This window comes from Theobroma cacao, chromosome 8 (genome assembly GCF_053813885.1).
Source record: "Theobroma cacao isolate CCN51 chromosome 8, ASM5381388v1, whole genome shotgun sequence".
Lineage (NCBI taxonomy): Eukaryota > Viridiplantae > Streptophyta > Magnoliopsida > Malvales > Malvaceae > Theobroma > Theobroma cacao.
Window position 1 is genome coordinate 3026659 of NC_142646.1, and position 15568 is coordinate 3042226.

The window sequence follows — 15568 nt, forward strand, 5'->3', positions numbered from 1 at the left end:
GGTCTACTTCGTAAGTGTAATACGAAAGTTAGACGTTGGCTTCATTGTATCCTTGAGACTATTCGCATTATTCCCCTTTGCATACCGAGTGGTGGGGGTGAAATAAGTCTTAAAGATAGACGTCTATTTAAAAGGTTCACCTTGAAGCCAATTTTGCCTATTCTTGAATACCGTATAAAAACCCCATTTCCCACCACCAGTTTTAAGATTTATTTTCGTGGTATTCAAAATGGCTTCACTCAAGGAGATGGCTAGCAACATTGCCAAGTTAGATCGCTTTGATGGAGGAGACTTCATTCGATGGCAAAAAAAGATGCACTTCCTCCTCACAACACTCAAGGTTGCATATGTTCTAGATATACCACGACCAAGTGAGGAAGACGGTGAAGAATCCGTGGAAAGAACTCATTCGAGGCAGAAATGGGATAATGATGACTGCATATGCATGGGACACATTCTAAATGGAATGTCGGATGCATTGTTTGATGCGTACCAGAACGAGGTTAGTGCAAAGCAACTTTGGGACAAGTTGAAGCACGATACATGGCGAAAGATGCAAGCAGCGAGAAATTCTTAGTTAATCGTTTCAATAACTTTAAAATGATTGATAATCGTTCTGTTATGGAGCAATTGCATGAGCTTGAACGTATTCTTAATAGCTTTAAGCAATATGGTCTTAAAATTGATGAAGCTATGGTGGTTTCTTCAATAATTAATAAGTTTCCCCCTTCGTGGAGAGACACAAAGAAATTCCTTAAATATAAAAAAGAGGATATGTCTCTCAAAGACCTTGGTAATCATCTTCGAATAGAAGAAGATTATCGAAAATAAGAAGAAGTCAAGCAAGATGAAAAAGAAAAGAATTCTAATGAAAAGAATCTTGAGACTTCAAAGGTCCATGTGATGGAACACAAGCCATCAAAAGAAGACATTCCGTGGGAATGAAAGACAAAAGTCATAAGTTCAAAAAGAGCAAAAAAGGGCAATTATTTTATTGTAACAAACTTGGTCACTTTAAGACGGAATGTAGACTTTTGAAAAGCAAGACACAAGGTGTGAACAATCACAAGTTTGTGGCTATGATTTTCGAAGTCAATATTCTCCAAGATTATGGAGCATGGTGGATTGACGTTCGTGCAACTAATCATGTATGCAACGACAAAAGTTTCTTCAAGACTTTGGAAGAAGTTGATGATGGAAACGTGTTATACATGAAAAATTCCTCCACTACACAAGTGAAAGGAAAAGGCACCGTGGAACTTGTGTTTACTTCTGGAAAGACACTTGTGCTAAACAATATCTTTTATGTACCGGAAGTAAGAAAGAACCTTATGTCAGGTGGCTTATTGAATAAGTTTGGCTTCAAATTAATATTTGAAGTGGATAAGTTTATCTTTACAAAAGGTGGACAATATGTGGGAAGCGGATATTATTGTGAAAACATGTTCAAGCTTAATGTCAATAAAAGTATTACTAGTTCTACTTATATTGATGCATTGTTTCATGTTCATGATAGTAAAGCAATCATAACTAATCTATGACATAATAGATTAGGTCATGTTCATTATAGAAAAATGCATGATATGGCTAAAATGGAATTAATACCCAACATTGATGAAAGTAATGATATATGCAAGACATGCATGATCACTAAAATCACTAGAAACTCATTTCCTAAGGTAGAAAGAAGCACTAAATTACTTGAATTAATACATTCTGATGTTTGTGACATGTATAGTACTCCTTCTATTAGTGGAAAGAAATATTTCGTAACATTTATTGATGACTTCTCTAGATATTGTTATGTTTACTTATTGCATGCCAACAATGAAGCATTAGAAAAATTTAGAATTTATAAAAGAGAAGTTGAATTGTGTTGTGAATTTTTTATTAAATGTTTACAAAGTGATAGAAGAGGTGAATATTATGATCCCAAGTACTTTGAGTCCACTGAAATTATTCACGAGACTATCGCTCCATACATACCGGAACAAAATAGTGTAGGTGGACGTAAGAATCGAGTTCTTACGAAAATGGTCAATGCTTTTCTTTCTAACTCGGGTTTGGGAAACGGATTTTGGGGTAAAGCCTTACTAATGGTACTAAATAGAATCTCAAACAAAATGAGTAAAACTACTCCTTATGAACTATGGAAAGGACGAAAGTCATACCTTAATTATTTAAGAGTTTGGGGATGTCGAACCATAGTAAGGGTTCCGAAGCCAAAGAAAGGGAAATTGGATGAAAAAGGAATTGAATGCATATTTATAGGATATGCTGAACATAGTAAAGCATATCATTTCATGGTGATAGAGCCTAATGATTCATATTTCGTTAATACGGTCATGGAATCAAGGGACGCTATCTTTGATGAAACAAAGTTTAACTCAATTTCAAGACCCAAGGAACAAATAACAAAAAGTGATAGTTTCTCAGAAAATGACGAGAAAACTATCGAACTCCGGATGAGTAAAAGAATTAGAAAAGCAAAGACATATGGATCCGATTTCCTCATGTACTTAGTGGAAGGTACAAGAGAGGAAACATGTGAATACCTACCTTACTACTTTAATGTAGAAGGTGAAGGTGATCCTCAAACTTATGAGGAGGCAATAAAGTCTCGGGATGCTTTTTTTTGGAGAAAGCAACACAAGATGAGATGGACTTAATAATAGGAAACAAAATATGGAAATTGGTAGACCTTCCACCAGGTTCCAAGCCAATAGGCTGTAAGTGGATTTTCAAAAAGAAAATGAAAATTGATGGAACCGTGGAAAAGTTTAAAGCAAGGCTTATGACAAAAGGCTTTAAACAAAAGGAAAGTGTTGATTATTTTGATATATATGCACCGGTAGCAAGAATAGTTACAATTAGAGTGCTTATGGCACTTGTATCTATATATAAGATGGTAATTCACCAAATGGATGTTAAGACAGTATTCCTAAATGGTGAATTAGATGAATAGGTGTATATGGAACAACCCGAAGGGTTTGTCTTTCCTGATCAAGAAAGGAAAGTGTGTAAGCTTGTAAAGTCCTTGTATGGATTAAAACAAACGCCTAAACAATGGCATCAAAAGTTTGATGAGGTTGTGCTAGCTAATGGCTACAAGATTAATCAATTTGACAAGTGTGTCTATAGTAAGTTCCATAACGATAGAGGTGTCATCATTTGCTTATATGTGGATGACATGTTAATATTCGGTACCGATTTGGAACAAGTGGAAGACACAAAAAGGTTCTTGTCAAAGAATTTTGACATGAAAGATATGGGCATGGCGGATGTTATTCTTGGTATAAGAATAATGAGAGACAATAATGACCTAACATTGTCTCAATCTCATTACATCGAAAAGATTGTAATGAAGTATGGAAAGTCAGATTGTATGCCCATGACTACGCCTTATGATTCTAATCTAAGGCTAGTAGCCAATGAAGATAAGCCAATAGCACAAAATGAATATGCAAGGGTGATTGGATGTCTCATGTATGCAATGGTCTGTACAACGTCGGATATTGCATTTATGGTTGGGATGCTAAGTCAGTTTACAAGTAATCCGAGTAAACAACATTGGTATGCTGTTTATAAAGTTCTAAGGTACTTAAAGAGTACAAAGAATTATGGCATCTGCTATTCAGGTTTTCCTTCAGTTTTCGAAGGGTATACAGATGCAAGTTGGAACTCAAATAGATCAGATTACACATCCACAACTGGATGGATTTTTACACTTGGTGGGGGTGCTGTTTCTTGGGGTTCTAAGAAACAATCTTGTCAAGCGGACTCCACCACGGTGGCTGAATTTATAACCTTAGCATCTACCACCCAAGAAGCGGAATGGTTGAGAGATTTACTTTATGAAATTTCATTATGGCCTAAACCAATGGCACCAATCTTGATACATTGCGACAATGAAGTAATTGTATCAAAGGCATATAATCAAGCTTACAATGGAAAAAGTAAATATATTGGACTTCGACATAGCATTGTAAGGCATAGGATTAGTGACGGTATAGTCACTAAATGTTATGTGAGGTCTGGTGAAAAATTTAGCGGATTCGTTTACCAAAGGTCTAAAAAAGGACCTAGTTATGAAGACCTCAAAGGGGATGGGTCTCAAGCTTATTAATTAAATCGTCAATGGTGGAAGCTCATCTCAACGCTTGCGACTGACCTGCAAGTCTCGGGTATTGATCATTCTACCACATGGTAGTTGCAAGCACTAAATTATATTTTCCATCCCAAGGTGTATAATGCTTGGTTCCTATAATGTGTAAAGTAAGGCTGAATGGAAAGTTCTTAATAGACCCATAACATGTATATGTTGAAGTATTATAATTACGAGATACTTCTGATGGAGGCTACCTATATGAGTGAAAGTGCGACCGCTTCTAAGAGTTAAAGGCTTGACTCTGACAGCACTCATGAATGGATGCAAAACACATGGCTATAAACGTGTTGGCAAAACTAGATACAATGTGAGCAAGGAGGCTTGTGTGTGTTTAGTGGCCCGATTAGTTAATGAAGAATCGATGGTTCAATGCTTGGTCAACCACTCAATTCAGACTAGAACCAACCACACTCACTAAATGAAGGTTCAAATCTACGGAATACCTTCATTTATGCACAAGTTTCCCAAAGTTGTTGGTATTTGAAATTTTGAAAATGGTGGGAGATTATTGGTGTATTTTCAAAATTAAAGGTTATTTCACATGATGGAAAAACTATTATTAGCTCAAAAGTTATGTTACGAAAAGTGACATAATGTGTTTATTAGATATAGAAATGTTTTCATGTGAATGGTTATGTTTCTTGAAAAATCATATTCAAAAGTTAAGAGACATGATTGAAAAGACATCATTGCTCAAAAGTTAAAGTGAATAGTTATTGTTTCAAGATATAACTCAAAGGTTATAATTTGTGAGATGAATAGTTATCTATTCATAAGATGACTATTGAAACAATAACTATATCTAAAAGTTGTATTGGCAAAAATCATAAAGATGCTTTCTAGACAAAAAGGTATCTTGATGAAAGGGTTGTGTCCTTGAAGAAGAGACACTTGTAAGCATATATAAAGGGCTTGGTGCCAACCATTTTAGACACACCAGAACACACCAAAGACACACCAAAATCAAAAGCAAAGCAAGGGTAAGAGCAAGAAAAGTGTTATGTTTTATTATAAACATAAACACTAAAGTTCCCACCATCTTCAAGATATTCCGAATTCCTTATTATCTACTTGCTGCAGAAAGTCAGTTCTAAGGCCAAACAACTTTACAAACTCTCGGGTGTATCTAATGATCTACTTCGTAAGTGCAATACGAAAGTTAGACATTGGCTTCATTGTATCCTTGAGACTATTCGTATTATTCCCCTTTGCATATCGAATGGTGGGGGTGAAATAAGTCTTAAAGATAGACGTCTATTTGAAAGGCTCACCTTGAAGCCAATTTTGCCTATTATTTAATACCGTATAAAACCCCCCCCTTCCCACCAACATTAGGTATTGTAAAACTGATTTTTAAGTATTACGTGACTTAATCATTGCGTCTTTAATTTTCAGGTATTGTGTAATTGGTTTTTAAGCATCGCGTGACTAGGTTGTAATCATTACGTGATTGATTTTTAGACAATGCCTAAGGCACACAATATCTTAAAACTAGTCACGTAATGCATTACTAACTAGTCAAGCAATGTCTTACTAACTAGTCACGCAGTGCCATCAACCAGTCACGCAATGCCATATTAATCAGTCACGCAATGCCACATCAACTAGTCACGCAATACTTAAAAATCAATCACGCAATACTTAAAAACTAGTCACGCAATACTCAAAAATCAGTTACCTAATGCTTAAAAACCACACCAAACTACTGAATTCTATTTAACAAAATTAACAACTTCAAACAACATACAATATTTCATTTAACAATATAATCAACGAATATGCCTACTTGGCGAAGAATGATCAAAATGCTCAAAGGTTTTTCTTCATGTATCAAAAATCACTCAAAAATATTTAAAATATTCAAAACGTTCAAAGATTTTTCTTCGTGTATCAAAAACTACTCTAAAATGCTCAAAATGCTTAAAGATTTTTTTTCTTCATAAGAAATACTCCAGAAATGAATGGTCTGGCGAGAAAAGCTCAAAGGATATGAATCGGTTTGAGGCGTGGACCTAAACATATGGATCGGTTTCATTAAAAGTAATTTTGTCCGAAATTAATTTCTCTTGGTTAAAAATAATTAAATTATAAATAGAGTTATTTTAAAAAATATTTATTTATGAGAGGTATTTTTGAAAAGAACCCTAATTCTAACTAACATTTAAAATATTTTAATGCAAAAATAATTGGTTTTTTGAATTTTAGATTTTGGATTTGCTGATATGATTGTCTCACCCTCACTATCTCTATTTCTTGGTACATATATGTAATTGAGTTTGTGCTTCTGTCACACGCACTTGATCACACCAACCTGCTTTCATATTACCGTAAAAGCACACGGACAAGAGACTTTGCTTTCATAATACGTACATACAGTAGAGAAAAGATCACTCTACACTGCTTTGTCTCTGCTAATCATGGAGGTCAAGGAAGCCGAACCAAACTCCAGCATGAGAAGAGCTCTCCTAGTGATAAACTGCTTCGTCTTAGCCATAGGCAACTGCGGTGGCCCACTTATGATGCGCCTCTACTTCATACATGGTGGGAAACGAGTCTGGTTCTCGAGCTGGCTCGAAACTGGTGGTTGGCCCATCATCCTTTTCCCCATCGCCTGGGCTTACTTGCACCGTCGTAGGACCCAACCCACATCAAGAAACAAGTTCTTCTTCATGAAACCACCCTTGTTCATTGCCTCCGCGGTCATCGGAATCCTTACGGGCTTTGATGACTACCTCTACGCCTACGGCGTCGCCCGTCTCCCCGTTTCAACCTCTTCTTTAATCATCGCAGCGCAATTGGCTTTCACAGCAGGGTTTGCTTTCCTTTTGGTGAAGCAAAAGTTCACTTCTTATTCCATAAACGCTGTGTTTTTGTTAACCATAGGAGCAGGCGTTCTAGCTCTAAATACGAGCAGTGACCGGCCTGAGAATGAATCAAACAAGGAATACGTTATGGGGTTCCTAATGACTATTGCAGCAGCGGTGTTGTATGGATTTATTTTGCCCCTGGTGGAGTTAATGTACAAGAAGGCAAAGCAGGAAATCAGCTACGCCCTTGTGATGGAGATTCAGATGGTGATGTGTTTGTTTGCTACTGTGTTATGCACCGTTGGGATGCTGGTTAACAACGATTTCAAGGTTTCTTTTCTTGCTCTTTCCCGGCCAAAATTAAGTATATTCCATCTCATGATGAGTCATATAGAATCTAACACGTTTCCTTTCTTGCTCTTCGCCGGCCAAAATTAAGTATATTCCATCTCATAATGGAGATGCTATTAAATCTATTGTATATTATTGTTTAATTAATTTTCATTCCTTGAGACAAAAAGGTAAGCACAACTCAAACCCACTTTTATATATATATATTAGTTATAGATCTTTTCTAGGTTTTAGATTTCCTTTTTCATATTGCAAATTAAAGCCAAGATACTGATTGGCAGCTACAAAGATATTAATCTAGTATAGGATGAAAAGTGAAAGGGAAGCGCATTACTATTGTTCTTGTTCTTTTTTTGGGTTTAATTAACACATTTATTCTAAGCTATGAACAACATTGAAATGTTATATATTATAATTTGCAGGTAATTTCAAGGGAAGCAAGGGAATTCGGGCTTGGCGAAACAAAGTATTATGTTGTCGCGATTTCGAGTGCAATAATATGGCAGGGTTTCTTCTTGGGAGCAATAGGAGTAATCTTTTGTGCTTCATCTTTGGTATCGGGTATTATGATTGCAGTTCTATTACCTGTAACAGAGATTCTGGCAGTAATTTTCTTAAAAGAAAAGTTTCAAGCAGAAAAAGGTGTAGCTCTTGCACTCTCGCTCTGGGGATTCGTTTCGTACTTCTACGGTGAAATAAAGCAGACCAAGAAAAAGAAACGAGCTCTTGAAACAGAAATGCCACCGGTTCCCACTAGTCCGGAAACTGTTTAGAAATATTGGTGATCCGAGCAAATCCAAGCTATAATTATCTTTGAATATTGCTCGAAACATTTGCAAAAGAGAATAGAAATTTATCCTAGTTAGATAAGAAATGGCCTTCGTATGTTCTTGTAAGACTTCGATTTTCTATTATTTCGGCTTTTAAAGACCGAAAACTATATATTGATACATAAAATTCTCAAAGTTTCTTTGTCATTTTCAAATTTAACATCAAAAAATACATATGTATGCATCATGTATGTCTTATGTTTTTATATATACATATATATATATATGTACATACAAGTATTTGTATACTATTATTCTCTCTACGTTTCTCTGCTAATGCTTAGATGAACATTCAAATACTTTAATTCCTCAAAAAAATAAAAAAAGAAAAAGAATTAGGGACGGGGGAATCAGCATATCTACACGCATGTCAACAAAAATAAACCAATAAAATTGCCCCCAAAGCAGCAATATCCCTGTAAAACATCTAACCACTTCTCAAACCCTAAATCAAACCTCTTTAGATCCCTGTGAAACAACAATCTCAATGAAGTTTAGGTGGCCAGCCAAGCTTTGAGGGAAAAGCTTTCAACATCTAGAATGATTTGGACTGTAATAATGCCATCCAGTGGCTTCAACTTTGCAAAGCCTAGTAAAAGACTACCCTCCAATTTATATAACTAAACAATGTATACGCTGCATTGCTACATTTTATTTTCAGTAAACTAATATCTATGGAAGAATTGAAGGAAAAAGAAAATGGATGCAAGTAAAACGAATGTACCTTTTCATTTATTGTGTGGTTGAAAGCAAGCTCTATACAACAACTATCATGTGTAAACAGCTAGAGTACTAAAGGTGAGAAAAAAGAGGCATTCATTTGATGCCCAAATAATTGGTAACAAATGGAACTATTGGTAAGAGAATTGAACCCTTCCCCCTTAAAAAATGGACGGAAGGGGTGCGCGCATTTCCTGTATCCTCCGTTGGCATGCATGTCTTCATTGCCTTGAGTCAGTTTAGCCCATTGTCTTCCTCAGGATGAGAAGGATTAGCAGGAGTAGAGAAAACTCAATCACAAACTTAGGACTCATCACATGCTCAAGAATTGTTTCCCACCTGTAAGTTCAACCAGTAGAGAGCTGCTGATAAAGCCTGTTGTCCATTTCAGGGTCTTCATTATAATCAGATTAATTACTGAAGGACCCAATGCTACACAGCAAAAATTCAGGTAACTGATGCATGCTAGATAAATTTCAAATCTATCGAATTCAAGCCGGCTGCTCTGAACCAAAGCTAATTTAATATCTATCCAGAAATGAAGATCTAAAAAAAATACAAATCAGGAACATGATGACATTCCCTATCACAAGATCGGCCATCACCTTTAGTACATGCTGATGCCAAACAGCTATTTCATGAACAGCTAATATCATGGAAATAATTGTATATGCCAAGAACAAATGTGTCAAAATCTGAACTCATCATATTAATGATGTAAATGAATTTGAAAGAATCGGAATTATCAGATAACATGCATATTGTGACGTACACTTACCAGTTGCCTTCAACAGTGCTGTTGTTTTCAATATTAATTTCCTCCTTCGCAAGTTCCTCTAAAATAGCACGCTGCCGGTCATTTATCACACTGCAGAGGAGATAGGGAGGATGAAGAATGCGACAGAATAAATACTTGGAAATGAGTTTTTTCAGAGAGTCTACATTGCACAGAACTCAGGCTTCAAAAGTAATAATCATATAAATCATTCCAACATTTGTCTACAATAAAGAAAAGATAACCTCAGTTTTGGCAAACAGGTCACTGTGTAAATGTAAATCTTTTAGTTTTCATACAGTATCAACAATAAGATAAGGTTATGAACACTCACATTTCAAAACAACAATAATAACAACTCATATAACAGAATGCTCTAGGGATTGACAAGACAAAAATGATAGGAGTTGACCAAATTTTAAACCACCATTCAAATAGGGGTTAGAACAGAGGCTATAGTTTACAAGTGTAAAAGACCCAGATACGGCAAAGGCCTGCTATAATTTGAACTGGTTCTTCCACCTCATAAATTCTAATACTTGGCTACAGCAAGCTCTCATATACCTACTTAACATTTTATTGAAAAAACTTCAGTTGACACTAAAAGCATCTCCTAGTCACAAAAGTAACAGGTGATCTCAAAAATGAGTAATTATACTTGACAATTATGAAGAAAGTTTCCATTCGCAAGAGGCAGAAATGCATGATAAAAGCAGAGTTGAAAATCAATAAGATAGAGCATTTTCAAGGCAAAATGATTTCCACGAATCCACTTTGACTGGTATAGTACATTTAGCTGTCAGTTTATCTTTTGATTAACTAGAATATTGAATTAAAAAGATCAGACTGTCCAACTTCAACTCCATGTTACAGGAGAGAGGAAAAGTAATAGTAAAAAGAATGCAAAATCGTGTAAGTAGTTCACGAGGAAGAAATCACTTTTTTTTTTTTTTGAGAAAAGAGGAAGAAAACAACTTAATTAGCATCATGATACTTTTGCTAATGCCCAGAAGCATAATATACTCAACGAAGCCTCAATTCCAAGAGGAAGACAATTAGGCATACTTCAAACAAATGAAATATCTTTGGTGTAATGCTATCCAAACTGATCTATATATCTTCATGTCATCAGACATAAATGTAGAGATAACCAATAATATAAACCGAAATAAGCTAAAGGAAGCATACGTGGGCAAATTAACACGGAAACGGACATATTGATCTCCATGATGTACTATAAAACCATGCTTCGGCAGTCCTGCAGGAACTCAAAAGGAAAGCACATTTATAGCAGGAAAATGAAGCAGAGAGTAAATTCAAGCAGCACGGAGAAATGGGGAGAGGAGGCAGGGCGATATGGGGGAATGATTAAGCATACCTTTGCCTCTTAGAACCAGAAGTTCTTCATGTTGACATCCTTTTGGTATCTGAGGACACCATAATTTCAAACCACAAAATGGTTAATGTCAAGTACATTGACGCATGTCAATTGTTAAAAACTAATAAAAATAATGAGGCTCTAGACAATGGGACCAAAAATGAATGAGATTACAGAATATCGCATGAATTTTAATCGACAAGGTATCTATATCAACCTGAATAATTCATGCCAGGTTCACAGATTAACGGGGTCCAAATCATGGTAAGACTGAGGCTCATGTCCAAATATCTTTAAAGATTCAGCACTTAATTTGGCTTAACTAGACTACCTCTAATACCAGAAAATTTACAAAAACTTCTTCTTATGCCATTCGGTAACTCGTACCAGATCGTAATGCACAAACATATAAAAAAGGAGCATAAAAACAACAGTATTACTTTCACTTGAATCTTCCCCGACAAGGTAGGCACCTCAACTTTACCACCAAGAATTGCCTGTAAGAGATCCAAACATCAATTATTGATAGAATTATTTAGGTTCTGTATGCAAATCTATAAAGTTGTTCAACAGGGCATGACAGACAACATAACTTTAGTTCAAAAAGGTAGCTAGTATATACACACTTAGAAATCAACTGAGATGTCTTCACTAATAATAAGAGATAATGTAGTATAAGCCTAAAAATAGATCAAGGTAAGACAATTGACATTTAGGAAATAAAAAACATATAGAAGTTGATAGAGAAAAATAAGAGTTCTACACCAAAAGTTTTGAATGTTGGTGAAATTGCAAATCCGATTTAACCGGATGGAACACAAACAAGTGCAGTAAACATTTCGCATAGCACAAATTCTTACTTGAGTAAAGCTAATATTAGAGTTGACATAAACATCTGCACCATCTCTAGCAAAGACAGGATCATCTGCGACCTATATTACAAAAGCAAAGCTCAGAAAGCAAGGACAATATACATATATCTCAAATAGCAAATCGTATTTAGTTATTTACTTCTGTACTAGCCTATTTGGCCTCCTCAAATCAAGTTCAAAAATCATCATATTCTAGTTTCAACTAAAGGTGTCCCATGTGTGTCAGCTCAAACAAAATGTAGAGCCATATTAAAATGCAGGTTACATTGAGGAGCAATCTCATGACCAGAAATTATCAAATGCATATATGAATTTACACTTGCACATAATTAACCTTAAGCAACCAGACCTTAAGGAAGCTTTATAAAGATATAAGGAAATAGAAGGAACTGCACCTTTATTTTAATGAACAAGTTACCAGGTTGACTTCCTTGTCGTCTAATATTACCAGCTTCTGGTATACGTATTGTATCTCCAGAATCCACACCTAATCCATTTTTTTAGAACAACAATAAGCAGAACCAACAAGATTAATGCCACTATAATAAGCAACATATCTTTGTGCCAGTAAAAGTAGAACAATTATGCAACAAAGGTTCCATCCTAAAACTAGTTTGACATTCTTAGATCCATGGAAAATGCAGAAACTAATGGCAGTACCTGTCATAGAGAAGGGCTAATTAACAAAAACTGTATTACTGAGGAAGCACTGAACATTCAAAAACGAAAAAGAAAAAAAAAAGAAATAATATGATAGGATCTGCAAAAGCCAACCTCAGATAAAAAGAAAATAGCTATAAAGATTATCTTATAGCAATACGCTAGACCATATCAGAAATCCATGTGCAACCACTTTCCTTATATGAACTGTAAGAATCAAAGCTACCCCTCAACCTTCTGAACTTGAAAAATTGATTCATCAAAGACAAGCATTTTATATCTACCTGCAGGTATTGTAACTTTAACTTCTTTAACACCTTCAACAACCCCTGATCCTTGGCATGATATACAGTATTCCTGGATCATATGTATAAAACCTTGTTAACATGGCGTACAAGTAAAAAGAAAGATGGGGCTATTTTGCCCAAATTCACATCAGACCTGGATCATATGTATAAAACCTTGTTAACATGGCGTACAAGTAAAAAGAAAGATGGGGCTATTTTGCCCAAATTCACATCAGACCTCGATTATTTGTCCTGATCCTTTACAAGTGTTGCATGTTGATGTAAATGGAGGAATTGTAACCTGGTTAAGAGTTAATACAGTATAATAAATAAAAGGTAGCAGGCATTATTTTCAGAAAGTGAGACCTATAGGAAGGATTTATCTACTAATCACCATCAAAATAGATTGTGAAAACACTTACCATCCCTGTGCCTCTGCAAGTTGGACAAACTTTCACTTTGGCATTAAGTGGATAGCCACGCCCATCTGCATTACACAATAAAGAAGGCACAACAAAACTATATCATCTATAAAGAAGAAAGGAACCAATACTTCATACAAATGGAAAGTGTAGAGAAATATATTCAACAAGATGCTGGAAATATTTGCAATAAATTAAGCAAAACTTGGCTTCTAACAGTGACGTGAATACATACAAAATTTTGAACAAACATTATAAATTGAGAAGTAGAAAGATTATTGCATGTGGTAGACTACATTGGTGCTTGTATGATTCTTGAACACAACCTGATTCCAACAAATCTTAGCTCCACTTACCGCAAGAATCACAAGGAACAAATGCATCAAAACATAGATCCTTTGTGCATCCTTTAGCAGCTTCAGAAAAAGAGAGCAACAGCTCTGTCTACAAAATTCCAAAGAGAATATATTTTAACTTGAAAATATAAGTTATGAAGAGTAGAAAAATTAGGGAGAGAAAAATGTGTTGACCTGGATATCTGGTGCAAATTGATCCATCTCATCTTGAAATATCTGCAACAAATCAAGCTTCAGCATTTTAGGAATTACGACAACCAATTGCACGGAGAAGAGAATAGAAACAAGGAACACTGAATACCTCAGAAAATATCTTAGAGAAAGAATCAGAGAAGTTTGTTTGATAAGAATATCTAAACCCTCGTGCACCACTTGCATCATAAAATCTAAACCCTTGAGCACCATCTGCACCAAATTCCGTGTCTTCTGAACTTCTAACATGTGTCTTCAGTGGAAAGATTCAGAGTAATTCATTAGTTTAGAAACCACTACAAGAACCATGGACATTGAAATGCAGACAGTTTGAAAGTCCCAACTTAAGAATTGGTGACAGCTAAAAGTAACAAAAATGTACCGGAGTTTTACTTACTGGAGGAGAACAAATAGCAACAGCAAAACAAACCAGGAAAAACAAAAGGGACAGGGGAGGAAGAGTATTAATTACCCTATCATATTCTCTCCTCTTCTTCGCATCTTGCAAAGTCTGCAATTAAGCAGAACAATTATAAATGGAATTTTTTTTTTAAGATTAAAAAATATTGTTCAGAATTAGACTTTTGCATTCATTAACTTTCATTAGGAAGGACAAAATTTTTGAGATTAACCAACAACTATGAAACTACAAACCTCATAGGCATCCGTTATCTCTTGGAACTTCCTCTTTGCAGAAGGATTATTCTTATTTGCATCAGGATGGTACTTCTTGGCAAGCTCCATAACCAAAAATTACAAAAAAAAACATCCCACTTGGTTTATATATATTAATCAATAAAATTAAGTCAAGAATTTATTTTGGAAAATGCAAATGCCAACATCAATCTACTCACAGCACGATAGGCCTTTTTAATTTCATCTCGAGTAGCATTTTCCGGTACTCCAAGAATTTCATAGTAGTCTTGTTTAGCAGAGCAGCATGGCCCTAGAAAAAGGCCTCAAACTTAAGAAAATTGAATTTATAACAAAAAAAATGAAAATCTTCAAGGTAAAAAAAAAAACCGGTTGCGTGGAAATAACGCTCTCTCAACGGCATTCCAGTGACTGTAAAATCAGAAGGTTTCCCAATACCAAAACTGCAACTGTGCAAAGCTTATTCCACAAAAAAAAGATAATTTATCATTAGCTAATTCGAAATGTGTATTAAAAAAAATTAAGCTAATCATCGGTTTTAGAACAAACGAGCATTACCTCTTTCACAATTTAACGATTGGAATAATGCAGAAAGTTTCCTAACCCCGTCGCTTCTATCAATCGCCGATTCCACAGCCATGGTTGAAAGCAAATGCCGTCGACACTGCACATCAAAAGTCAGGCATATAAAATCATCTATGTATAGTTAAAAGAAAATGATTCTTCGAGTGAAATTGAAGTTCAAAAAATTGGTTAAGAAATTAGGTCGATGGCACTTACTAGACCTAGCCAGTTGAATCTTCCCATTTTGGAGCTGAAATGTTACGTTGTATGATTCCTTGAACAAAATTTGACGGAAATTAAAGGAAAAAATGAAAAGAAAATTGTTGAAATATTTAGGAGTCAAAGGCAATAAAAAGAATCAAACGAGTCGTGTTGCGCAAGCAAAAAAAAAAAGGAAATTCTGGTCGATTTGCTGGATTGCAGAGCAGTGGAGGGTCAATGACTTCAACGGGAAAGTTCAGGGTTTTATACAAGGAAGGGGTTTAAGTCTTGTTTTTTAGGCTCGTTGAGTCCAGAAAACGCTGCCGTTCTG

The 15568-nt window shown here is 35.4% G+C and overlaps 2 protein-coding genes across 3 annotated transcripts; one reads left to right on the forward strand and one right to left on the reverse strand.

Moving 5' to 3' along the window:
- Positions 1 to 6447: 6447 nt before the first annotated feature.
- On the forward strand, positions 6448 to 8291 carry LOC18591758 (purine permease 3-like). Its single transcript, XM_007018072.3, has 2 exons — positions 6448 to 7305; positions 7749 to 8291. The coding sequence occupies exons 1-2, from the start codon at positions 6586 to 6588 to the stop codon at positions 8097 to 8099; spliced, it is 1071 nt and encodes a 356-aa protein (XP_007018134.3). The 5' UTR covers positions 6448 to 6585; the 3' UTR covers positions 8100 to 8291.
- Positions 8292 to 8860: 569 nt separating this feature from the next.
- Positions 8861 to 15475, reverse strand: ATJ1 (DNAJ heat shock family protein). Of its 2 annotated transcripts, none has more exons than XM_007018073.3 (19): positions 15253 to 15475; positions 15031 to 15136; positions 14842 to 14931; positions 14673 to 14764; positions 14473 to 14556; positions 14291 to 14329; positions 13928 to 14071; positions 13801 to 13842; positions 13627 to 13714; positions 13271 to 13335; positions 13087 to 13149; positions 12846 to 12918; positions 12297 to 12388; positions 11890 to 11961; positions 11470 to 11526; positions 11030 to 11078; positions 10840 to 10909; positions 9655 to 9744; positions 8861 to 9215 (listed from the first exon to the last, which is right to left on the reverse strand). In XM_007018073.3, exons 1-19 carry the CDS (start codon positions 15277 to 15279, stop codon positions 9116 to 9118), a joined length of 1443 nt encoding a protein of 480 aa, XP_007018135.3. In that variant the 5' UTR covers positions 15280 to 15475; the 3' UTR covers positions 8861 to 9115. The 2 variants fall into 2 exon arrangements, with proteins under 2 accessions (XP_007018135.3, XP_017981498.2); XM_018126009.2 differs by having other exon boundaries at positions 8861 to 9251.
- Between the last annotated feature and the right edge of the window lie 93 nt (positions 15476 to 15568).

Excerpts from the sequence above, each read along its gene's own strand:
- LOC18591758 (XM_007018072.3), top strand. The coding sequence starts at position 6,586 with ATGGAGGTCAAGGAAGCCGAACCAAACTCCAGCATGAGAAGAGCTCTC. Across the intron at positions 7,306-7,748 it reads TGGTTAACAACGATTTCAAG|GTAATTTCAAGGGAAGCAAG; the intron begins GTTTCTTTTCTT and ends TATAATTTGCAG.
- ATJ1 (XM_007018073.3), bottom strand. The coding sequence starts at position 15,279 with ATGGGAAGATTCAACTGGCTAGGTCTA. Across the intron at positions 14,557-14,672 it reads TTAAAAAGGCCTATCGTGCT|CTTGCCAAGAAGTACCATCC; the intron begins GTGAGTAGATTG and ends TTGGTTATGGAG. Across the intron at positions 9,216-9,654 it reads AGCACTGTTGAAGGCAACTG|GTGGGAAACAATTCTTGAGC; the intron begins GTAAGTGTACGT and ends TTGAACTTACAG.